Source organism: Branchiostoma lanceolatum, chromosome 19 (genome assembly GCF_035083965.1).
Source record: "Branchiostoma lanceolatum isolate klBraLanc5 chromosome 19, klBraLanc5.hap2, whole genome shotgun sequence".
Classification (NCBI taxonomy): domain Eukaryota; kingdom Metazoa; phylum Chordata; class Leptocardii; order Amphioxiformes; family Branchiostomatidae; genus Branchiostoma; species Branchiostoma lanceolatum.
This window is the reverse complement of record NC_089740.1, coordinates 1,723,184-1,749,572: the sequence shown is the minus strand read 5'-3', so window position 1 is coordinate 1,749,572 and position 26,389 is coordinate 1,723,184. Positions and strand designations below refer to the sequence as shown.

At 38.6% G+C, this 26,389-nt stretch overlaps 1 protein-coding gene across 3 annotated transcripts in view; it reads left to right on the top strand.

Moving 5' to 3' along the window:
* Positions 1-26,389, top strand: part of LOC136425098 (protein unc-80 homolog) — an 85,046-nt gene that overhangs the window by 41,723 nt on the left and 16,934 nt on the right. For 2 of the 3 annotated variants that reach the window (XM_066413888.1, XM_066413886.1), the window contains exons 26-51: positions 735-887; positions 1,283-1,383; positions 1,894-1,980; positions 2,502-2,585; positions 2,992-3,060; positions 3,742-3,780; positions 4,453-4,512; positions 5,044-5,140; positions 5,448-5,569; positions 6,033-6,110; positions 6,250-6,357; positions 6,852-6,896; positions 7,842-8,026; positions 8,530-8,608; positions 9,621-9,671; positions 11,035-11,091; positions 11,621-11,728; positions 12,163-12,273; positions 12,941-13,098; positions 14,525-14,689; positions 17,295-17,496; positions 19,664-19,743; positions 23,123-23,246; positions 23,971-24,066; positions 25,035-25,208; positions 25,784-25,907. In XM_066413888.1, the coding sequence (XP_066269985.1) occupies positions 735-887; positions 1,283-1,383; positions 1,894-1,980; positions 2,502-2,585; positions 2,992-3,060; positions 3,742-3,780; positions 4,453-4,512; positions 5,044-5,140; positions 5,448-5,569; positions 6,033-6,110; positions 6,250-6,357; positions 6,852-6,896; positions 7,842-8,026; positions 8,530-8,608; positions 9,621-9,671; positions 11,035-11,091; positions 11,621-11,728; positions 12,163-12,273; positions 12,941-13,098; positions 14,525-14,689; positions 17,295-17,496; positions 19,664-19,743; positions 23,123-23,246; positions 23,971-24,066; positions 25,035-25,208; positions 25,784-25,907 (2,757 nt within the window). Of the gene's footprint in view, positions 1-734; positions 888-1,282; positions 1,384-1,893; positions 1,981-2,501; positions 2,586-2,991; positions 3,061-3,741; positions 3,781-4,452; positions 4,513-5,043; positions 5,141-5,447; positions 5,570-6,032; positions 6,111-6,249; positions 6,358-6,851; positions 6,897-7,841; positions 8,027-8,529; positions 8,609-9,620; positions 9,672-11,034; positions 11,092-11,620; positions 11,729-12,162; positions 12,274-12,940; positions 13,099-14,524; positions 14,690-17,294; positions 17,497-19,330; positions 19,398-19,663; positions 19,746-23,122; positions 23,247-23,970; positions 24,067-25,034; positions 25,209-25,783; positions 25,908-26,389 lie in introns of those variants that run through there. The other variant, XM_066413889.1, reaches the window with a different exon arrangement.

The following is a 26,389-nucleotide window of genomic DNA, read 5'->3' as shown; positions in this document are numbered from 1 at the left end:
AGCTGACTGTGGAAACTTGAGGAAATACTGAGAAGTTTATGAAGGTTAGGCGTCCAGGTAATGAGATATTCAATAAAAAAGTTCCTTAAGTAACAAGTTTTTATAAACAGAAGTTTCAGACAGCATCTGCTGTCTTTCTCTGTACAGCCACTGACAAAAGACAGTTGATGTATAGTGTCTGACCCTTTAAGGTCTCCTGCCTGTATTACTCCAAGTGTGCCGTCCCAAAGAATCTGTGGTCTAAAATATGAATAGGCCCCAACAGGGTGTGTTTGGGTTGATCATGAATTGCCTTTAATCGACCTCACCTGATATAAAAAGGATTTGAGATGAAAGCTTACTGTGTATTACTGCCAGGATTGGGTAGGAAAGTTTCGGCATCCGAGCGATTGTCGGACGTGTGCGGTTTTCCATACTGAGTGATGCAGTCAGGCACTAGCGGCATAGGAGAGCCTCTTGCAAACATAAATATAGATCGCGGGGTCAGATTTTTGTGACATTTTTTTCCTTTCCTCACGAAGAAGTGTGCTCACAGTAGAAAGCAAAACATCTCCAAAAAAACTGTTTCTTTATTGGATTTGCAGCCATAAAAGTTGCGTAATATAACATGTAAACCAATGGAGCAGTCTAATTATTTGCGGTAGGAGACCTTTACAGATTTAAGACTAATTGTCTTTATCCATTTCTAATGAGCTTTGTTGACAGGTTTCTAAAAATCTTGTTTGGTCTCACAGCAGCAGGAAATGTTGAGGAGAGGTCAGACCATACCTCCTTACATCAGACCCTGACACCAGCACAACCCGTCCTGCCGTCCTCAATCTCCGCTATCGCCGCCATCTTGATACGCCTCACTGATGACGAAGAGGTCAATGAAGAAGGCCTGAAAGGTCACAACACTGTTTTATGTTAATGTCATCAAGTTGGTAGTTCCTAATATTGTAGAATAATCTTGACATTTTTGCGGTGGATTAATTTTTGCAGTTTTTCTGGTAACCTCTTCACCGCAAATTCAAAACCACCGCAAAAATGCTTCTGACTTCTGTCCGCCTACCACCTTGTATCAACCGCAAACTTTTAAAAAAAATGCAAAATTGCTACATTGGTTGACAAACTTTATTTCATTATAATCTGGGGTCATGTTGAAAACTAAATTAAGTTTGTCAACCAATCTATCAATTTTGCAGTGTTTTTTTTAGTTAATCTTGGGTCATGTTGAAAACATTTTTTTGTACAGATTTTGACGATTTTTTTTTTACACCTGCCCTTCTAATTCTGTTCTCAGTTGGTGCTGTTGCCCGGATGGTTGGCTGGTCCTGTCTGGTGGATGATCCAGCTCTCTTCCTCAAACACTTTTTAGAGAACCTGAATGTCAGACCAAAACAGGTACAACAATTCTGCATTTAGTACTCAAAGAACTAACTTATAATATAATACAATTAGTAACTGTTGAATTGAATGTCAGAACTAGATGTTGATGAATCATTGTGTTAACCTGACTCTCTTTCTTTACTCTCCTCTGTGTTAAAAATTTGTCGCACCTTCTCTTTGCTACAAGAGTATTGTAAAGGACCTGTCAGGCATTTTATCCTAAGTTCTACCCCAGAGGCTACACTAATCTAATGTTGGTTCTTAGATTTAGAAAAAAATATTTAACTTGAAAAACATAATAAAAACAAAGGACCAGGTTTTATAGAGTGAATACAGTTCAAGTTTTCCTCCCTATATATACCCTCTGCTTTCATGCTATGTTTGCAGCTCAGAATGTCCGGGAACCAAGAAAATAAATTGGTGTGGCCTAGATCAGGTAGAATTCGTCTTTGCCTCATTATGTGATGACAGGGCCGAGTTTTAAGTTTATTTGTCTCGCCATCATCATGTGCTTGTAATTTTCAGGAGGAGCTGGTGTGGCTGTTGAGAAGACTCCTGAATACAGGCGACCTCTTACCTCAACACTCATCACACTATCTCTTCAATCAACTGGTAAGTATCTGTTACAGTTTAGTCAGGTGTGTGTACAGTTTGGAGAGAGTTCTTCCTGTATAAATTGGGGCTTGTGATGTACTAATTGTCAGATCTCATGTGGAAACATGTGAACATTGTGTTCATTCCTGCAGATGAGACTTGTGATGTAATATGTCAGACATGTGTTCATTCCAGTCCTGTAGATGGGACTTGTGATGTACTAAGTCAGACATGTGGAAACATGACCAACATTGTGTGTACACATTCCTGCAGATGGGACTTGTGTGATGTACTATGTCAGACATGTGGAAACATGACCAACATTGTGTTCATTCCTGCAGATGGGACTTGTGATGTACTATGTAAGACGTGTAGAAACATGACCAACATTGTGTTCATTCCTGCAGATGGGACTTGTGATGTACTATGTCAAACATGTGGAAACATGACCAACATTGTGTTCATTCCTGCAGATGGGACTTGTGATGTACTATGTCAAACATGTGGAAACATGACCAACATTGTGTTCATTCCTGCAGATGGGACTTGTGATGTACTATGTCAGATCTCCAGTGCGGGGGGAAGATGATGCCATGGCCATCACTCTGTCTGCTATATGTCAGGTGAGATAAAGTTTGCTATATATCAGTTTTGCCTAAATTCTATGATTCTAATAATACTATCCTGATCTTTTAATTTGTAATGTACGTGAATATCTAAAATCTTTAGACACAAAACAATGACTTGATTCCAAATCCATGGCCGAAGGAAATTGCAAACAAAGCAAAAAAATGGTATTCAATGCATGTGTGTGCTTAACAGAGTAGAAAGATATGTTACTTGACCGTTATTGGGTGTGTTATGAGGCTGAGTGAAAAAGTAATGCCAAGAAAAAAATAATGGTTTGCCCTTTTGCCAGATTGGTTTCAATCAAGTCGCAATGAACAAAGGTCGAATTGTGTTACTATTCTGTGCATTAACTATTTTCTACGGTGATGTTGTTGTTGTTGTTGTTGTTGTTGTTTGCAGGTGCTACCTTTTGTTGAGAGTCTGTATCCCAAAGATGTCAAACCAATTCTGAGAAAAGAGCACTGTGAGGTGAGGGGTAAAGAATAATGCATGCAACAATTGACAGCATTTGACTCAATAAATGTAGTACTATAAGACAGTTGTTTTTTCTTCATCTTTTTCCCCTAAGGATATATACGGCCACTGCTACAAAATGCAGCCAGTATACAATGATGTTACCTGCAAATTAACGTTGTGCTTGTCTTTTATTTTAGGATGCGTCTTTTATACATTTTTATTGTCACAGTGTTAAGATATGATCCTGTTTATTCTAATTTTTTGGAAATCCATCAATAAAAAAAAAATAGTTTATTCATCAAACAAGACTGATATCATTAGGAACTCAATTAATTAATAGGAATTTTCGTTTCCTTGCAGTTTTGTTTTACCATTTGATAATGTGTGTTTTCATGTAACTATGCCCAGTGACTCTTAAAAAAAGATATTTATCCGTAAGGCCACACAAATTTAATTTCTTGGTTAACGTATTTTTATTTCTAATTTTAGCAACAAAAAAATCGTGAAAATAGAAGGCTGGGGTGAAAACTTGCACCTGACCCTGTTCACTCCCTGAAACTGTGTGCACCAAATTAAAAACATTCCTCTGAGATTCTGTTTTCATGTTGTTTTTCCAATTTAGCAATTTTTTTTTTATTCCATTAACCAAGAAAATAAATTGGTGTGGCCTAACTGTAATTTTTCTTGTTACAGCATGCTGTTCTCCTCACTGCGAATGTCCCAAGTACAAAGGTTTGTTTTGAGTTGTATCAGAGAGGACAGCGACAACATGTACCAACTGGGAAAATAAAGAATCCGATACTAAACTTAGATACAAAATTATTGTCCAATCCCATAAAAATGAAAAACGTCATGCAGATGAATGATGCTTCCACTTAACTTAATGTTGTTATGGCTTTATCAGAACTTCTTACAGCTTTTGAAGTTTATTCTGTTGTGTTGCTGGATGCAAACCTATTTCATTGCTTTGTATCAAGGAGAATCATGACTTAAAGGATCATAGTTACTTAGTATTATATTTTGGTCTTTAATTAACTCCTGAGAACTCGCTTTGTATGATCCACCTCGACTTGTGTGCGTGACCCAAAGTGGATGATGATACATTGTAGGTAGTAGACTATATAAGGTAGTGCTAAGTTACATACTTTTAGTTAACTTTAAAGATAGTCTCACTACAGTGTATGCATTTCAATTTTGATACTAATTGCCAAAACAGCCACTATGACTAAAGAAAGATAACTTAATTGACATGTTTCAATGCTTTACACCTCAACTTCCAACTACATATAATTTACCTCCCAGAATGCTACAAGTTTTCTAAGTTTCTTGTGTTTGTAGAGGAGACTAGTAAAAGTGATTGTAATTCTTGCCTAACTTTGACTTTTTCATTTCCTCATTCTTCAGAAAGTGATTGTTCACGGGACAGATGAGTCGTGCATTCCCACACAGCTGCCAGTTCAGGAGGTAAACACTTCTAGAATTCTCTAATCTCATACTCAGTAGATGAAACCTGAGAAAAGTACGTACTGATTGCATGTTCATCATCCACATCATTGTTGATTCTTGCTGATGGGTAAAAGGAACATCTGCATCTATAACCGCTCTTAGGCTCGGCAGGATATATTACACTGAACGACCTGTCACACCTAAGGTTGGGTCACCTAACCTTTGCACATCTAGCTGCAAGCATTCTTAAAGTTATCAAGGATTCCCCACTGCCCTAGATGGCAACAAGTTTTTTTTTTTTTTCAAACACCTAAAGGGCCTACATTCTGGGTCTCTTGATCTGACTGGTACTTGAAGGCATGACTTATTTTCTGAGCTGGTATTAGAAGTCGGTTTAGTCCACCAGTTTATACATCATGAATAGTCTGGACATGTCTTTCTTCTGTACATGTGTTCGAGTTGCATCCACAGTAGACCTTGTCTTATTTTGGTGAATGTAGGAACTCCATGCCACATCCATTCTGATTGGTTTGTATGGTTCCTCTGCAGGACACACAGTTCAAGAGTATTCTACAGGACTGCTTGGAATTTTTTAACATCAGACAAGATCAGCATGATCAACACTTTCTTGCAGACAAGAAAACAAGTTAGTCAAATGTTTCTTATCAATTTGAGTCATGGAATGAACAATAAGACATCTGATCCAGTCTGCTGATCAAATATATGATATCCTGTTGTATACAGTAGCACATAAATTGATACCTAAAGTAACACCTAAACAATCTTTTTTCAATTGTTAATATCTGTTTGTTGCTAGTCATAGCCATGGTTGCAACGTCTTAACATATCTTGCAGTTGTAGATCTATCACAGTGACTGTGATATCATGTGCACTTTCCTAATTAGTAAGGAAAAATCTTGAATTCCTTCCTGCATGGATAATCTGTGTTGCAGATCAGCTGAGAAATGACCAGTGGTATGTGCGGGACTACTACTTCTTCAAGCGACAGGTTGTGCCGCAGCTGAAGTTAGTCAAAATGGACCCCAGACAAGCCTACCAGATATACCAGAAACAGGTACAGTAACCACAGCTAGTATATATGGTGGAAGTGCAGAGATCTTGGTAGAGATGCTGTTATTTCTGATATCCTAGAAATCTATTGAGATATCGCATAGTTGGTGCACTGGAGTAACAATTAGGCCTTTTGAAATTGCCCAATGTTAACAAAGTTGAACTTCATCATAATTGTTCAAACTAGAGTTTCAAGACCTCATACCTTCCCCAGATGATTTTAAGCTTTACAAATGATGTGATATAATTTTTTTCTGAATTTTTATGCAAAAAAGGTCCTCTTTTGCATAAATTATTAGTTGTTGATATTCTGTATCTAAATAACACACAAGGTGTCCAAAGTAAGCAAATGAGACCCTTATTTGCATCAGACTGTTATTTCAAACTGCTGAAGGTACAATGTAACATATCTTCAATTGTGCATATTGATCAGAACTCCTTAATTTATGTTTCTTGATTCCAAACAGACTTTCACTTCCAAGCTGGCAGACTTAGGAAGGCTCCGCTTCATGACAACTCTGTTGCAGAGTTCATTTCCTGGTCAGGTACGGACAAACTTTGATTTAAAAGTAAATCATTGTAATTGAGGCAGTAAAGAAAGCTTAGCTTGTATAGCATTCATTTGAAGAATGTTTGTGAATGAGCATTGATTCAGAAGTGATTTTGATTTTGGTTCTGTCCTAGGTGCTGAGCCATGTGATGTTCTTGCAGTCGGAGCTGAAATCACTTCCCAGCTTTTCACGCAAGTCACTAGACGTTCCTTTTGCTCTCCTTGGTGGGGAACTTGGAAAAGTAGGTGGAAATCTCATAGCTTTTGAGCAATGACATGTACTTGAAAATATGATTCTCTCTATGATAAGCCATACCTGTAGAAATATTTTTGTATCATCATGATGTAGCAGTATACCTTTTGGTATAGTGAGAATCATTTGTTGGTAAGGCCATACGAGCTAGACTTGTCCACATGGTGTAGTTGTCTACGCACTCTACTGCTTTGCCACATCAGCTTCAAATTCGGTGGAGCCTGCGGCCCTGGTTTGCGCCCTTGTTTAGGCATGACAGGAAAAGTGTTGAATCGCAAACCTGCGTTGTACTACTACTAGCAAAAAGCGTCATGCTTTGTCCTCTGTTTGAGGTCACCCAATTAACCTACCTTACATATTATTGATACAACTGAGGGAATGAAGCAAATTAGTATCATTACCCCTCAGCTGCTTCAGATATCCAGTAAGATTATTTTATGTCGACTACTGTGGATTGTTGTCTCATTTCTTTTTGCTTTGCAGGAGTTGTATGACATTGATGCTACCCACAAGAACATCTGGATAAAGGTAAATAGCTCAAGTATGAAATGTACTTAAGACAAATTCTCCATTATGTTTGCTATTGTCCATTAGATTTTCTGAAAAATTATCCACTTGTAGATTCCATTGGTATCAATGTATTGAATGCATTGCCACCTTCTGCGCTACAGGATCATAATGAACATAACTTTAATATATGTTCATTATTATCGTTATGTCATAAGGTATGTTGACCTTGCAACCACAACCATAGTAACCCAGCACTGTGGACTTATTTCTTTGTGACACCATTCTAAACCATGTGGACTTATCTCAACAAAATTATCTATATTTGGAATAGGATTTGAAATTCTCCCTAGTAAAAACACATTGTTTTGGTCTTGTTTTGAGGTCCTTTGTTATGTAAGTATGCAATCATGTCATAAACCTTTACTATTCCAGCAGCATAGCTGAAAAATTTTGCAAAATTGTCTAATTACCACCATATTTGGTACACATGTAGTTGAATTTATTTTTAACAATTAGAGATATGAGGCATCTCAATTTCCACCCAGAATTAATTTGACGTGATGTTTTGGCCAGTGAAATTTGTTAGACATTGATCTACCAGCCGGACTAGATTGTGCTCCCTGTGGCCCACCTGGCTAATTTGTCCAGCAGAAGTAAGCTGGAAGAGTCCATACTCCTTGGTCTGGTAGTAAGAACATGGTTAAATTCTTTAAATCTAAATCCTTTTTTCACTAAAAAACAAAGAAAGAAAGGATTTAATTGCTGCAGGTAAAAATGCATACTTTATCATCAGGAATATGAATTTTGGGCCAAACAAAAATTGGTTGGGGCAAGTTGAAATGACCAGGTCCTTGCCCAATATAAAGCACCAGACTGAATTTTTAAAAACAGGACTATCATAATTAGTAAAAATACTACATTTTCTATACTTCTACTTACGTCCAAGTTTGTTGTCTCCCCCAGCTGCTGTCGGGTATGTTCCTGAACATGCCTTCAGAGTTCCCGTGGGATGAGGACATCTCCTTATTCCTCCGCACCATAACGGGGATTTTCTTACTTCATTGTGACGACATCAACATTTCTCGCCACTGCCTGGCAGCACTGATGAACACAGCACAGCGTTTCAAGTCTGTATTCACTACACATGGGTAAGTCAGCCTTGCTCATTACCTCCATGATGGAGGTTTGCCACTGCATGAGGTCTTGTTAGGAGCTTGTCTGTTTGTATAGGGGTTTTGTGGATCATCACAATCATTAATGTCATAAACAATACTTTTTTTAAATTTAAAGCAAATTTTACTATTGTACGGCATGTTAACATATGACCGAACAGCCATGTGACTAGGCTAGGAGACATGACATTGAGGGGTCATGGGTTCCATTCCTGGCATTCCTGCTTATATGTTGTTTGCTTGAGAAAGGCACTTAACATGGCTTTCCCCACTCCAGCCAGGTGTAAAAAAGTGGGTACCAGACATTGGTTTGGGAGGTTAAATGATGTGGAAGGCGATCGTTGGCTTCTGCCTTCCAATACTGTGCCCTAGACACAGTTAAAGAACAACCATGTACTGCCCCAATACGGACTCGAAAAAGGCTATGGGTCTACCTTTAAACAGAATGCTAAAACACTTGATTTGTTTTGTTACTGCAGATACCAGTACATCCTGTCAACAATATTACAGGTGTATGCCAACAACCAGCACAACACAATACTGTGTGAGGCAATACAGGTAAGAGATCACCACTGCAGCCCAGATATACATGCAGGCTGCTCTAAGGGCAGGGCTGGCAAATGACATTGTAAGGTTTGACATGTACAGAGCAAAATTGGTTCAATGAAAAGTTATTTGCAGGGTAATTTGAATTTATCCAGAGACCATGAAGTTTTGGAACATGTTATTTGGCTATGGGACTGATGGATGGTTGGATTAAGCAGATTAAGCCCAAAATAGATATGTTATATTTTTGTTCAATTTAAGGTTAAAAAAAGCTGGCTCTTTCATGCTCATTGTCCTCTCGATATATTTGTTTAATATTCAGTTTTACCACATTTGTGGAAGGATTGACATAACGATTGACCCATATAACACTGTCTTTGCTCACTCCAGTATTCTTAATGTTCTCGTCTGTAGAGTGGTACTTCTCACAAACTCTAGGGTGATGTTGCTCCGATTTACTGTCAGTGACAGTCATGTACATGTAGTTAGAAATGTCATTCAGGAATCATTATTATTAGAAGCTCACACTATGAAATTCTGCAGCTTTAATCTCAGACAGTAGTTCACCTGATAGAAATTCCATTTTTTAAGTCTTTGATTTGATCTCGTCTTATAATGAAGTGGGAGGATTAAAATACCAGCAATGTGTTTTGGATCCCAAAAAAGAAGCATTAAATGGTACTGGGAAGACTTGAGGTATCTTATGAATTATTGGTTGAAATAACATAACATCCCCACTCTTCCACAGTTTTGTGGCGTCGGCGTGGCGTAACAGTTAGAGCACTGAACTCGGAACCGATAGGTCCCGAGTTCGATACTCACCTTGCCCAAACATTGTGCCCTTGGGAAAGGCACTTTACACGACTTTCCCGGATGGTGGAGTGACGCCTACCTGGCCACTTTAATAGGCTAATATGTTAAAATGTGTGCCAAAAAACACGCTATGGATTTGGTGCACTAATGTGCCAACATCTGCACAAGTCATTGACATCCACCAAGAACAGTTAATTTTTTTTTTCCACAGTTCTGTGTGAAGCAATTCTACCTCCTGCACAGGATCCCATTCATCTTACAGGTGGGGTCACCAGACTTCTCGCTCTGTCATTCAGTTTGTCTGTTTGTTTGTTTGTTTGTTTGTTTGTCTGTTTGTTTGTTTGTTTTTGTTTGTTTGGAATCTCCAGGAATACAGAATGTCCATAGTATTCTTCCTGGAGTTCTTATTTCATCATGATACAAAAATACATTAATTTTTTGGAGTAATTTAAAAATGACAATTACAATGAAACAAGGCACACCTACTACATTAGATATATTTATTAAATCGATATATATTTATGAATAATAATGATAATAATAAATAATAATTGTGTTTTTACTACCCTGTGTCTATCGACGGGATTTCAATGTGCAGTTTTGTCCAAATATTCAATACTTCCTTTAAAGTGTATAAGACACCAATGACATAAAAATGAAGAAAATTCCTGAAATTACATAAACCATAATTATATTTTTAAAATAACATAGACATTTGCACAAAATATACACCCTTCAGATGTAATTGAACATCGAACCATCAAAACATAATACCTCCAGCTTTTGATAATTACATGAGTTTATTGAGTGACTTTACTCTCCCGATGACGTCACAATGAACATGGCAGCCGGTTTGGAACTTTGCACTGCGGCTCGGAAAGAACATTCTTTTGAGAAGCAAACAAACTATATATATTGTGAATATCATAATGTCTTTTAATTGAATGTAATCACGATAATTGAGCACTGTTTGCTCATCAAACAATGTTTTAACAAGCCGTGGTGCAAGGTTCCGAACTGGCTGCCGTGTTCATTGTGACGTCATCGGGAGAGTAAAGTCACAGATTAATGTAATTACTTGGAGTGAAGATCAGAAAAAAATCAAAAGCTGGAAGTATGGTTTCTTATGGTTCAATGTTAGATAACATCAGAAGGGTGACTGTGTATTTGTTTTAAATGTTTATATTCCTTGAATGATTCTATTCCTATTACAGGTAATAAGAAAATGAAAATGTTGTATTTTGGTGTCATATACACTTTAAATGTGTGTGTGTGTATGCTGATATAAAACTACTGGAAGGTAAATTGTTTTTTATGTTCCTCTAGAGGGCTGTTCTGGTTATAGCCTCAGTTTTGGGTGTCGTTATGTGAACGTCCCTCTTTTTGCCAGTCTCGTGTGGTGCGTATGTGTATAATCACAGTGTCAATTTTCTGTAATTCTTTGAATTTCACAATGCAATTTAGGCTGTTTCTCCAGTCTACATGACTGTGAACCTTTTTAATGCTTAACTTACATTGTACACCTTAATGAGAGACCAGGATAGGTCACCAGCTGTCTGTATCTTATGTCTTAGATACTTTAAGTTGATACTTTAACTTGTCAGTGTACATATTTTCCTTTTCAGATGTTTGGAACAGTTGCACCACTTCTAGAAGCAAGACATTCCAAAGAGCAACCAATGGTAACGTTGATGCTTAAAATGGAAACCACAATCATTGGGAGAGTTGTCTGCAGATAACTGTATAGTTCTAAACCAGTAAATGTGATAACTGTACATGCTGTGTTCTTAGTCTACTTATTCTGAATTAAAAGTTTTAGAAAGATACCATCCTGACATCTAAATAGTGAGTGATATACAACATGACGACATGACCATGTAGAGAGCTAAATGTTATGTGTCAAGATTCCATATTTCTTAATTGAAATTTCACCGTTCCAGTTTGACTGACACTGAATGACAGCTAATTATTTATCATTTGGATGCAATACAAGCCTGTTAGGGGAGTGTACCATATTACACAATGGCAGTAAAAGTACCGTTGGTGTTAAAGAACAGATAAGAATACAGAAATGCCACCATGTATATAATACTCATCGCATTAGAGACTCGCATACTTTAATTGCCTGATGTACATGTATAGGGGTCTTTTGAGACTTTGAGTTCTACAATAACCTTGCAGGTTCCTGTACCTGCTTATCCCCTTCTGTAGGTGTCTGCGGAGTGTCTATTCAAACTGATCTTGTCTCTGGGACAGCAGTGTCACGACCCTGTCAACCTGTTGGACCTGCTCGTGGAAGGAAGACCATTACAAACTATGGTATGATACCAGTCTGAGAGTAATATGTTACCTTAAGTTAAGCCAGTTATCCATGTTTTTTGTGTCAATCAGGACTGGATGTGCTAAACGCTACTCTACAGACAGATAAAGCAACGAATAAAAACATCATTTTAACAAATGTTTCAATATCCTGTTACTAGCCGGGTTACTTATGGGGGAGGGGGAGGTAATCTCCAAGCAAATCTAATGTTTGCGAAGACTATATCCAACTGGCAGAGGAAGTTTTTATTGCAAGCTACGATCTGCAGGAACTCAAACAGGGTTCTATTTCATCTCTATTCAATAATGGTGTCACTGCCCCTCCTCGTGGTCATGTACTACACTTAGGTTCAAAACATGGTCACCGTGGTGTTTGTTCATGTGCAGTTGGAGGCTTTACATTTCATACAGTGACTGTTTGTATGCCTCTACAGGACTATTTCTATGCTGATGACCCTCCAGACATGTCTGTCATAGAAGCCATGAATGTGTGCATCACTGTTGTGGCGTATGCTGCAGACTCACTGCGCAGTATCCAGATGCTGGTGAGCGCACAGTTACTGTAGCTATCTTTAAGTGGGCATCTCCCTGGACTGTGCCAAATTCCTCCAGGCATATGCAACTTGTCACCTGAAATTGTGAATTATTGTAAACAAATTTGCATGTGGCAAAATGGCACAAAATGGCACAAAGCGCACAAAATGTCTTAAAATGGCGCATCACTGCAAAACTCTCTTTTGGATTTGTTATTTAGTCATTGTACATTTTTTTTTTAAATTCAGTGGCAACACTGCAAATTCCAATGAAATTAATTGTATCAAAACTGAAAATGTGACATTTCCGGCTCATTTTGGCTTCATTCAAATGCATCACACAAATTCGTAAAGTTGGCACAATTTCCTAGCACAAGTTGGCACAGTCCAGTAAGATCCTGTTTGTGTGGTATCACGTTAACATAAATGCTTGGACCCTGAATGCTGTTCAATACAAAAACTACTTCATGATATACAATATAGTTAGAACTCATGAGTTTAATTCATAATGAACAATGAACACCGTGATTTACTAAGTCCTCAATATAACACAAAACACAATGCAACATGTCTAGCTGTACTGTACTGACAAATATTGTATCTTGAAAACATCCCTCACATGTATGACATAATATAAAGATCGCAGATAAGCTTATGAATAATTAATTCCCCCTTTTAGTGTGTGCTGGAAGCCCTGGTTCCATTCTACATGCAGCACCTGATGAAACAAACCAACAGGCAAGACAGCATCAGTGCTGCTAAAGAAGAGCTGACAAGTATAGAACAACTAGCTGTTTCCATGGAGGCATTGACACAGAGCTGTGAAACATTCAACAGGTAAAATGTTTGAATAGTTTCAATTATAGTTTTTTTACACAACCAAAAGATTTTTTCTACCAAGGTGACCATCTGTCACCTTCTTCAAGGCAATTTTGACTGGTTCACATAACAATACAGCACAGGTGTTGCCGCTAATACTAATAACGGGATGCATTCCCAAACGCAAAGTATTTTTTTATGTACAATCACAAGGGATGACATCACTATGCGGTCCCAAACGTACAGAAGTGTAACACATACACACTTGAACTATCAATCAAAAAACAATGCAACGATTATCATCTATTTCTTAAGGATGCGGTCCCAAACGTGACTGAGTCTATATCTGACAGAGGCTGTATGGATTATGAAATCCACTCCAGTCATGAACCGTGATGAGGGGGAAATAGACTCACGTTTGGGACAGCATCCTGAAGAAATAGATGATAATTGTTGCATTGTTTTTTGATCGATAGTTGTGTATGTGTTACACTTCTGTACGTTTGGGACTGCATTGTGATGTCATCCCCTTTGATTGTATGTATGTAAAATAAAGCATTTGGGAATGCATTATTAGTATAAGCAGCAACACCTGTGCTGCATTGTTACGTGAACCAGTCAGAATTGCCTTGAAGAAGGTGACAGATGGTCACCGAAACGGTGGTGGAATAAATCTCTTAGTTGTGTAAAAAAGAGTCTTAAATTTTTATTCAGGTAAAATGTTGTTGTCATATTCTTCTTTAATCTATGTTTTTGTAAAGCCAGTTACATTAGAAGAGGATTACTAATCTCTTGGTGATTTCAGATCATACTTAGTATGTTTGCATAATATACATTTGACATGTGCACATGATTTAAGGTCTCATTCATGAGTTTCTTCGCCCCATAGGATTACATGTTATAATACGTGTTTTACATAGGCGTGTTCTTAATGAAGATATAGAAAATGTGCCCGCCCAATGTTTTTCATGCCATGTTGAGAACGGTTACCCTGGATTATGTAAAAATATTGCACTACATACAATCTCTTTTTATAGCAATTACAAACTGCACTTGGCACTGCCCCCAAAAAGCAATTTTCCAGCTGTAAGCACATGACTGCATCACACACGATGCCCAGGCTGTGTACCTCCGACCTCGCGCGCCGCTGCTGAACTTTGCCTGCTAATTTCTTCATTCAGTCACAAACAAGCTTTCATCAGTTTGACACTTGAGATCAGCTGGGCTAGCTAAAAGGAAATTTCCCACCGTATAGACACAAGTTCATGCAGCCGTTCATTTTTTGGGGCACGGATTCTTTTAAGGTACCCACTCAGAGTAATACAGGAATGAGACCTTAAAGTGGATGATACGAGGTAGGACTAGATACAAGGTTCGACTAATGCTACATGTATGTTGTAGATGTAGACCCACCATGAATGATGTGCCTGTCTCGTCCCTTTAGAACAATCAATGCTGCCATTTTGAGGTCCAATGATACAACTGGTTCTGTCAACAAAAGGAAAACCAATGTGCTGGCTGCTTCAAAAACACTGGTGTCTCCGACACCAGCCAGGAACACTCTGGGCAGGGAACAGGGGAAGGAAGATGATGATGGGCTGAAAGTCAGGTTAGTAGGACAATCATCAACTGTCAAACTTATTGAAATGCTGCAAAGAAGATGATGGTACATCATTCAAATGGACTGTGCAACTATGGCATATTTGTGTTAACCTGTATATGGCTAGTGTTCAGCACTAGGGACAGGTGTGTTTGTATGTGGATGGTGTTCAGCACCAGAGACAGGTTTTTTATCTGTATGTGGATGGTGTTCAGCACCATGGACAGATGTGTTAACATGTGTGTGGATGGTGTTCAGCACCATGGACAGATGTGTTTACCTGTGTGTGGATGATATTCAGTGCCAGGGACAGATGTGTTTACCTGTGTGTGGATGATGTTCAGTACCAAGGACAGATGTGTTTACCTGTGTGTGGATGGTGTTCAGCACCAGGGACAGATGTGTTTACCTGTGTGTGGATGGTATTCAGTACCAGGGACAGGTGTGTGTGGATGATGTTCATCACAAAGGACAGATGTGCCCATGGTTTTGTGTCAGGTACAGGTTTGTTTAGTAGTACCTGTATTTGGATATTGTTATTTACCATGGACAGGTGTGTTAATCTGTGTGTATAGTGTTCAGCATCAAGAAAAAGTTGTGTTACCTGTGTGTGCAGTGTTGAATATCAGGGACATGTGTGTTTACCTGTGTGTGGATGGCGTTGAGCATCAGGGACATGTGTGTTTATCTGTGTGTGGATGGTGTTCAGAAACAGGTACTGATGTGTTAACCTGTGTGTGGATGGTATCCAACACCATTGACAGGTTTGTTAACCTGTGTGTATAGTGCTCAGCATCAAGAAAAGATGTGTTTACCTGTGTGTGTTCAGTGTTGAGCATCAGGGACATGATTGTGTGCTAACCTGTGTGTGGATGGTGTTCAGCACAAGAGATGTGTTAGGTGTGTTAGGGACAGGTGTGTTATCTGTGTGTGTATAGTGTTCAGCACAAGGGACAGGTGTCCTTTGAGGATGGTGTGGATGGTGTTCAGCACCAGGGATGTGTGGTATCATGTGTTTTGATGGTCTGCACCAAGGATAGGTATCATTATTATCATATTAATGTTACCTGTGTATAGTTGATGTTCAGCACCAACGAGAGGTTTGTTTACCTGTGTGTGGATGGTGTTCAGCACCAAGGACAGGTATGTTATCTGTGTATAGATGATGTTCAGCATCAAGGACAGGTGTGTTTACCTGTGTGTGGATGGTGTTCAGCACCAGGGACAGGTGTGCTATCTGTGTACAGATGATGTTCAGCATCAAGGACAGGTGTGTTTTCCTGTGTGTGGATGGTGTTCAGCACCAGGGACAGGTGTGCTATCTGTGTACAGATGATGTTCAGCATCAAGGACAGGTGTGTTTATCTGTGTGTGGATCGTGTTCAGCACCAGGGATAGGTGTGCTATCTAGTTTGTGGATGATGTTCAGCCCCATGGACATGTATGTCTACCTGTCTGGATGGTGTTCAGCACCAGGGACAGGTGTGTTTTAGACTTACAGTGTGTGTGGATGGTTTGGCACCAGGGACAGGTGTTTTTACCTGTAACGTAAGGTGACCAGTTTACGTGCAGGACCAGTTTACGGTCAGTTATTGGCATATGCAAATTTCGAGGTGACCTGCGCAAAAGAAAACAATCTTGAGTAGGAAAGAAGTAGGAAATTTCTGTACTTTTTCTCTTATTTATTCAGTGCATTTGTCTGCACAAACCAGTCTGAATTATCCAACAAAACTTTGAGTGACTGTCATCGCTCAATCAAGTGTTTTCAAACGCCATTTTGCATCACGTGATTCTGCTGATAACGCTTTATCACTGGAGGGCAAGGAAAAGTTGCAAAAGGGCCGCTTTTTAGGCCAATTTTTGAGGGGAGGGCACACAGCGTGGTGAGGCCATGCATATTGAATGGGCTTCAAGGCTTTTACCGATCTATACAAGTCATGACAACCTCTAAATGTGTCTTTGTGTGTTATGAGTATGATTGTGCAAGTTGTGGAACAGCATGGTGCTAGTAGTGGCATTCTGTTTGGGGTAGAGGCTTTACGGTTTACCGGTATGTTTAGCGGGGCTACAAAGTGCACGCTATGTCATCGATAAGTAAACAATTATTCATCATGCTTTGTTAGTAGCCTACTTTTGGCACTTTTTGTGGGAAATAATCAGATACAAGTCCTTTAGAAAAATAATTCAGGGAGAAACACCTAACTGGTCCCTCTGAAAGAATTCTTGACTGCAGACTAACTAGTCTTGTTTTTTCAAGAAGCTCACAAGGTGATGAATACAACAGAAGAAATATGATGCCATTCAGACCTTGATACAGACTGACTAACATTTCTTCCGAAAGGAGAAATATTTACTTCTGCGAGCACGTTTTCCATTAATTGGCGTTGTTAACAAATCGACTGTTAACTGGTCACCTCATGTTATATGGATGGTGTTCAGCACCAAGGATAGAGTATGTGAATGTTGTAACATACTGAGCATAGGTTACCTTTTTTTAAATATACTGACCAGAAACCAACCTGTTTTATTCTTGTTTGAGGTGTTTTATTTTGTTTTCAAACATTGAATTATGCAAATTCAAAGTAGATGAATAAGCTACTTTTAAACATTTCAGATTTATGGGTTCGAGGAGGCTCCAGTACGAGCAGAATGTGCAGAGCGCGCCGGGTCACTACGAGTTCCACCGTCCGCGGGAGGCCTTTCTCAACATCATCGTGGAGTATTTCGTGGCCAGCAAGTCCAGGTTCAAACACCTACGGAGAATGTTGGACCCACGGTTCCAGGTCCCAGAACTGCTGAGTACCAGGAGTCACATAGTATGTAAAATATGGATGTGTGAACTTTGATGTGATTAATGAAATAAATACAATTTCAGATGATTCAATAGAATAGTTTAGGTAAGACAAGGTTGTATGCTAATGATTCAATTAGCTCCTGTTGTTTTAGGAGATAAATGTTGTTCATCTTGAGGGTGTATTCTATTGAACCATCCAAAATTGTCTTCACTTCCTTAACATGTTTTGGTATAAAACCTAGTTCTACCAGATCTTTCTTTAGTCACTGACGAAAGATAGCAGATTTCAAAATTTTATCCAGTTGCTTGAGTTGCGTTTTTGGCGCATCTTATTACCTGGATGTCTAACCTTCATCAAAGGCTCGACATTCTTATTTGGAAATAGGTGCACTGGTGCACCCAACCAGAAATATTAGGTGCACTGAAAAGATTTTGGGTACACCACATAAGATATTGTTGAATGTCAGCAAAATATAAGTTTGACGGTACTGCCTCTCTTAAGAACTTCAATCTGTAATTCTAACCAGATTCCAAGCAATACATAAAATAAAGTACAACAAAAGGTTATATTGCTTTTTCTGATACTTACATTTCAAAAATATTCTGTATGCTTGTGTACAAGAGAACCGTTACCCTATAGAGTGCAAAAAAACTAGGTGCACCCACAGTCAAAAATTAGGTGCACAGCTCCAATTTTGGGTGCACACAGGTGCACATGCACACACTTTTTCGAGCCCTGACATGTACTAATTGCTATCTGACACTGACACGAACATTTCTGCTTTTATAATATCATTGAGTAGTTATTTTTTTCTATGTGGCTCTTTGGGAATTAACTGATTAACTTAGTATCCAAAAATGCGTGTTTCATTTCGACGCCCTGCAAAGTATTTGCTTGTCTGCCACAGAAAGGGAACCCCATAACATTGGCAATAAAATCCAATGCCTGGAAAGTAGTTTAACTAATTAAAAGTAAATGTTTTGTGCACATCGTGACTTCTTGTATAAGAGTTGCGAATTTATGGAACACCCTGGAAAAGATAACGTAATTACGGTGCGCAACAACCGATTGACCTTTAACTTTAATATTCGATTAATCACCATGACAACACGTATGTGAAAAGTCTAACAACTAAACTTATGATATAGCCCCATCAGGTTCATGAAATTTACATTTGAAAAATATGATTTAGAAAAAAAGTGGCAAATTTGGGGCCCCCTCCATATGTCTTTGTTTGTTTGGTTGTTTGTTTGTTTATTTGGAATCTCTATCTGTTCAGTAGTACAAAATGTGCATGCTATTCTTCGTAGAGTCTTTTTTTCATCATACTAGAAAAGTACATGCATTGGAAATTACAATCTAACAACTATAACTGCAGGGCTGTCTCCAGGACCTGCCCCTCTGTTCCAGGACAAAAATTTGCTTGTTTATTGAGTCTGAACTTAATGAAAATGTAATTTTGTAAGCTTAACATGATAGATTGAGCAACAAAAATTAACAACATGGGCTCCCAAAGAATGAGTGGGAGAGAAAAAAATTAAAGCTGGATTAAAGCTAATTACAATAAAGTGAAGCACATCTACAACTATATTATGTAATGATGAGAACTGACACCAGAAAAACAGGCCACGGTCCTGACTTGTGACTTCCTGGTAAAATAAATGAAAAATTAAAGGAAGCAGAGAAGTCAGAGATGTCAAAAACATGTATTAATGCAACATAGTTGTTTACCACCATATATCTAGATGAGATCTCTTGTGCTTGTGCATGGTTGTCCATAGCTTCTTTAAATGCTTGTGTGTCGGCCGATGTGATATGAACAGGTGGTTGTTAATAATGTTTTATGTTCCTGTAGAGGGCTGTCCTGGTTTTGGTTTTGGTGTCGCTTGTGTGAACGTCCCTCTTTGTTCCAGTCTTGTGTGGTGCGTATGTGTAAACTCAATTTTCTGTAATTCTTGGAAATATAACAACTTAAATACTGTTCCTCATTTACAATTTGTGGAATGCACAGACTGTACTTAGTCTAGTAAAAAGTTGAGATTAAAGCCTACATCTAAGATGATTTGTGATCTATTAGAAAAAAAAATCCTAAGCCCCTAACTGCTCTGTTTCTGTCTTTAAGAACTTATTAAAGAATCCCAGTTTTGTAGATTTGTCGATAACTGCACATACTGTATTCCCTTCACAGAGGATTGTGGAAATTCTGGACAGTTTTTTGAGGACTGCAACAGATGATCCGCTGAGTCTGGGCTCAGTTGGGCTGCAGAGGTTGGTTGGTGCTGATTCTTTCTTCTACAGTATATGCCAATTATTTGTATACTAGTTACCTTTTTTCTGTATATTTTGTCTATCAGTATAGAATTCCAAAACACCAAACCATTTATGTATATGTAATTATGTACTTATATTTTACGAATTAATGACTCGTACGTCTTTTTAAATCAGAAAGCAATTCAGTCTTTTGACTGTCACGGTCTGATTGTATTGTGTGTGCAACAATAAATAAACCATTCATCATCATCATTTACCATCCACCCAATTGTAAAAACAATGTATAACTCTATCGCCCATAATCGTAAAGTTTGGTGTATTGTATAGAATCTTGTCCGATAATGTCGTAAAATGACCCACGCAGTTCGGGCTTATCTGAACAAAATACAATGTAGATCGCGTATTCAATCCAATATGGTGACGTTAAGATCGTCGGAAAGATCGGACTGTACTCTGATTAAAATTGCGATATCGTGAGCTAGTTTATGCGTGAGTTAGTTTGTGTGTCTTGCTCAAAATCCTATTCGCCACCCCCCCCCCCCCCTCCTCTCCTCCTTCAGGACGTAAATATCGCTATTTCGCGAATTCGGACAGTCCTATAGTTCCAGGAGTCGTATAATTTGCGCTCAGCCTGACAAATGGGCTATACAGATATACGGAATCTACTGTATCTATATTAGTTGGTCAACTCTGTTTTACATGCATTGTATACTAATCTGATAATATTATTAAATAGCCAATAGTATTTTGCCTTACATTGTCCTAAGCCCTACAGTAGGGTTTGGGTTGGCGTTAGGAAGGGCATCCAGGCTTAAAAACTCTTGCTACAAATAAGACTTGCACTTGATGAGGAGTCCTGGGGCTCCCCCATCCATGTGCAAGCACGTCCAACCCCCATATGATGGGGAACTAGAGTTCCACGACCTCATACCTTCACCGACTGATGTTAGCCTTTTCGAGTGAATGCTTATCACTCAGTATGTAAATAAGGTCTTCGATTGCATGAATTTCAAGTGATCCTTTTCTCTACACAAAACACAGCATTAAAGTAAAATCTCAGAAAAGAGGGCCATTGTAGCATTTCCTCATATATTATGTAAATGAGGCCATCATGATTTATGTCTGATAACGTCCACATTTGATTATCTCCCAAACGCCACAAGAATGAAATCCCATCATTTACCACTCTGGAATTATAGTATTTTGTCATAAATTATGCAAATTAGGTATTTGTTTGCATAATTGATATCTATCAATATTCCTCTCTTTCTCAGTTACATGTCACGTGTTTGACTACAATGGAATGCAAGAGTTTGTATACTTTTTCACATCACAGATCCTGATTTGCATGATTCTTATATGATCATGTAAATCATCACTCAAACTATGTACATCCCTACAAATCATGACGATCCGTCATCACCTTCTTGAGTTACTAGTATTCTCTTTCAAAGTTTAAAACAAACCCATACCTATACCTACACGAGTTCTCCCAAGAGTTATAAAAATAATCACTGTAAGAATATTTTTGTTTAATTGGTATCATAACTTTTATCTTTACTACAGAAAATAAGGCAATTTGTTGGCAATGTATTTGCTTCAATTATGCCCTTATTTTCATAGTCGACATATCAATCAGTTTTTATCATACCTATACCTTCCAACAGGGAGAGCGTTAGATCGTAAGGCTGCCCGTGTGACCTCCCTGACCCCAAAACAGAGCCCTGCACCAGGCAAGTAAAGTATCACATGTGTCCTCCAGGGACGTCTCACAGGGAGCCTGCTCCGTAAACTAGGTCACCTGTCAGTGCAATTTAACCTGAATAAATAGACTTAAAAATAGCAAATTGAAAGGGAATTGTAGACATTTCCTTATAAATTATGTTAATGAGGCCTTGTCATGCATGATTTTTGTCTGATATTGTTCACCTTTACTTAGCTTCCTAATGATATAAGAATGAAATTCCAATCATTTACTATTGTGGTATTTTCAATTAGTATTTTCTCATTAATTATGCAAAAATAGGTAGCTATTAGCATTATTGGTATCTATCGATACCTCTCTCTTTTTCAGCTATATATGTGACATGTTTGAGAGTCCTATTTTGAAAGGCAGCAGATTTATAAACTTTCCTTGCTAATTATGCAGATTAGCTCCTGATTTGCATAATGAATATTCAATTATGTAAATAATTAATCGAGCTATCTATATACCATAAATCAAGACGATCCGTTGACCATAAGTCTAGTTATTCATGTCCAAAGGTCAAAACAAATAAATTAAAAACACCCGCTGCAGCTCCAAACAAGCCGCTAGAGGGCCCAAACGTACACAACTTACTTCATGTGGTATGGACTATCTACCACACAAAAATCATGACCGTAGCACTTGCAGAAAATTCGACCTCAAACTTTGAAGCTACACTGCAGTACCCAAAGTACCCGCTAGGAGGCCCATCATCGAACTTGACCTTCCCCTTTAATAAATCTACATGTACCTATTCACTAAATATCATGCACAACCATCAACAGCTTCTCGAGTTATCCTGTCAACAAACAAATATGCATACATAAACAGCCCACTGCAGTACCCCAGGAAAATGCCAGGTGACCCATTTTTGAACTTGAGCTTCGTTTTCACAATCTCTACGTACCCACCAAAAATCATGCAGATCCATCATCAATACGTCGAGTTATGTTGTCTACATACAAACACACTAACAAAAAAAGTCCACTGGAGCACTTTAGGAAAACGCCAGGTTAACCATTTTCGAACTTGACCTTCGTTCCCACCACCGCCACTTACCTACCAAAAATCAGCAAGATCCGTCAAAGTTCTCTCGACTTATGATCTCGACATACATACGGACCCACTTTACAGCTGGCATAACCGATAACATAACCTTACCGCGAATGCATACATTCCCGGCGAAGGTAATAAAAGACGTTAAAATGGATAGAGAGATATAACCTTCTTGGAGAGATCGAGAGAGATTGTACCTGTTACAAGCGCTGTGCAATAAACTTTGACTTGACTATCCGTTGTTGATGATATAACTTTACAAGCTAAGTACCATTATGATTATATTTCATAGCTGAAATGAAAAGTTTCAAGGACGATATGTTGATAAATGCATTTGCATAATGTGATTTTTTTCATTATAAACTCTAGATACGTTGCTGAAATTTGATGTTCTTTTAATGATTGGTTTCAAGAGTGTTTGAATACAGCAATCCTTATGTCATTATCATCAGTTCTGAGATCTGGCAGTAAATGTTTCCATGATATGACTGTGAACACTGCATTTTCTCCGTACTACAAATTCAAGTTGAATCATTTACTAGACACAATATTCTACATCTGTCCACTTGTCAGGTACTTCACCGAGATGCTGCCGATCATTGACTGGTCCGTGCCGTCCAAACGGCCAGCGCTGGTTCTCCTGCTGAGGAAACTGGAGAGGCTGTTCAGCAGGATCTACAAGAGACCATCTTTAAGGGTAATGTCCAGTTCCCATGTGTGTCTTCATAATGTATTCACAGCTGATAATGAAGCCACTGTGACAATAATGATGATCCACTGATGATGATCATGATAGTTTTGAAGCTGATAATGAAGCCACAGTGATGATGATGATGATGAACCACTGATGATGAAGATGATGATAATTTTGAAGCTGATAATGAAGCCACTGTGACAATAATGATGATCCACTGGTGATGATCATTATAGTTTTGAAGCTGATAATGAAGCCACAGTGATGATGATGATGATGAACCACTGATGATGAAGATGATGATAATTTTGAAGCTGATAATGAAGCCACAGTGATGATTATGATGATGATGATCTACTGATCATGAAGATAATAATTTTGAAGCTGATAATGAATCCACAGTGATAATGATAATGTTCCACTGATGATGATGATGATGATGATGATGATGATGATAATTTTGAAGCTGATAATGAAGCAACATTGATGATGATGATCCACTGAATGGTGAGAATGATGATGATGATAATGATGATGATGATGATTTTGAAGCTGATAATGAAGCCACAGTGATGATGATGATGATGATGATGATGATGATGATGATGATGATGATGATGTTATCATGTATCAAACCTCATTTCTCCCTAATGTCTCAAATTAATCCTCAATGTGTACTTCATTTGATTTAAATTTCCATATTAAGAGAATTGTTTTTTCTATCCAGTGTCACCTGGACTGGGTCTCTGCAACCAACCTGTTGAAAGGCGTGTACTTTACTCTCACCAAACAGAACATCATCGCACACCTGCCGCAGCTAAATGTAAGACAAAACAATAAAGTCCACTTAAGACAATAAAGATTAAGTATCTCACTGGACTGCGCCTAATTTGGCATTCGCAAAGTGGCACAAACCAATGCCAATCGCCGCAATTGTCGCCTGGAATTGCTAATCTTTGAAATTTTAGATGAATTTACAATTTGGGAAATGGGCACAAAATGGCGTAGAATAGAGCAAAACGAGAAACATCCTTTTGTGACTATAAATCCCTTTTTAATGAATTTTCAATTATGAGTGTACATTGGTTTTGGATTCAGACTTGCAACACTTCTTGTATCAAAACAGTACTGATCATGAGAATGTGACATTTCAAAAAACTGAAGTCATAACTGTTACAGTGGTTTACTGAACGGCCTTCACTGTGGAAAAAGCATCATTCAAAATGTTGATTGTCATAGTTTGGTAGAACAAGAACGCAAACATATGATTGTTGAATGAATCCAAGGGCATAACTTTTTTCAGTGAGGTTGATTGCAAGTATGCACATCTAATACAGAAAGTTCATCTGTGGTAGGTAGAAGTCATTCTGGATCACTGTAATTTCCATTTTCCAACACAAGAAATTGGACATACCCAAATTTTAAACTTACCAATTCCATTCTTTGTTATTGGAATCGGTCAGAGCAATCCACTGCTTCTGTTACGTCACATTATGCATAGATGGTACACATGACTCGGAGAGCAGATAGTACAAGTGACTCGGTGAGAGTGACTGTGCCGTTGACTTTCTACAACTTACATGTATGATCCACTGCTTACCAAGTCATGTGTTCTATCTACATAATGTGACATCACAGAAGCAATGGATTGCTTATTTCTTGAAAATAGACTGGCTTTAATCAGTCAAAAATATCCATTGGCCATGGGTACGTTCAATTTTTTTTTTAATTAACAGACTGAGTTCAACTCGGATCCTGTCCCAGTAATGCAGCACCTGTGTGTTTTAACAGCTGTTGGTGACGGTATGTGTGAATCTGCTGCTAGCTGATGCTTCCAGTGCACCTGGAGAGGGACTGACCATCCTCCAGATGAGCACACCTAGCATCAGCGCCCTCATGACTCCACCGCCCAGCTTCTGTGCAGTCGTTGTCAGACTAGCAGCTGCACAGATCCAGTTTCTCAAGGTAATGACAGTGCCAAATCATAATATATCTCTTTCAGCTCCCACTCATTCCTGTCTTAGCTTTGGAAATGACTGTGTGACCTGAGTGTTTACTAATGAAATCAGTCTTAAGTTCTACTGCAGCTGCAGTAACAGTATACTGTACAATGTATAATCATATGAATGCCTAAGGTATAATGTTTGCAGGAGTTTAATTTTGCTCAGAGTGTTCGCTGTGGTTCTAAGTTTATGGTCAAAAACAATATTGTAGGTGGTTAGATGACAGAACAAGCATTTTAATGGTTTTTAAGTTCAGTGCTGAACAGTTGACACCAAAAAAACGCATAGATTTTATTCCGTACGAGAAGAACAGAGCTTTAATTTACTTCGGCCCTGTAGTGTCGGGCCGCTGTTCCACTTACTTCTCACCCCCCTAATCAGGAGGCAAGCGCATGAAGCGAAAAACATTAAAACTACAGCAAAAATGTCAAGTTGAACATTTACATGACAGTATCTATTAGAAGAAGGACTTTGTGATTTTTAAAACTTGCTGCAGTATTGTGATGAAAAAGTTGATTGTTTGATATTTTACTTCAGAATGATCTGACACTGGACCAAGGTCTGCGAGGGTTTGTGAACGACCCTAGCCAGGAGAAGGTTGATACATCCATGTTGAACTTGATGCTTCCACTGCTGATCAGAGTTGGAACAGGAAACAAAGGTAGTCATTGCTATTTTCTTACTCCATTGTCACCACATATATCAAGACTCTAAAGTCCCTTCAAGGTGTTACATATTAATATAACTGTTAGCTGTAATAATGTCTCTTCTCCCTCAGTCAGAAACATCAATTCTCTTGCCAAACTGTTGTCTAATCTGGCATTAATGCTTGGTTAGTGCACACTGCCATGGTAATTTCAAGGTAATTATGGCTGTCCAAATACCAGTCCCTTAATGTCCTAGTAGCCATGCCTTGGACCAAGGCGTGAACCAATTAGTTGGCATCTTTCCAGCATTGGTGCTTTCTGCCATGGCCTTTAGTCATGCTTGACATATATACATTAGCACCCTGCAACAGCTGGGGGTTTTGACAAGGGTGGACTGTAGTTAGGGGGCAGAGGGTTAATTTGGTGTGACCACCCCCCCTGGCTGGTGCCAGGGGACAGGGTTTCCACTTCCCCTTCAGTCCAAGAAGACTGGGTG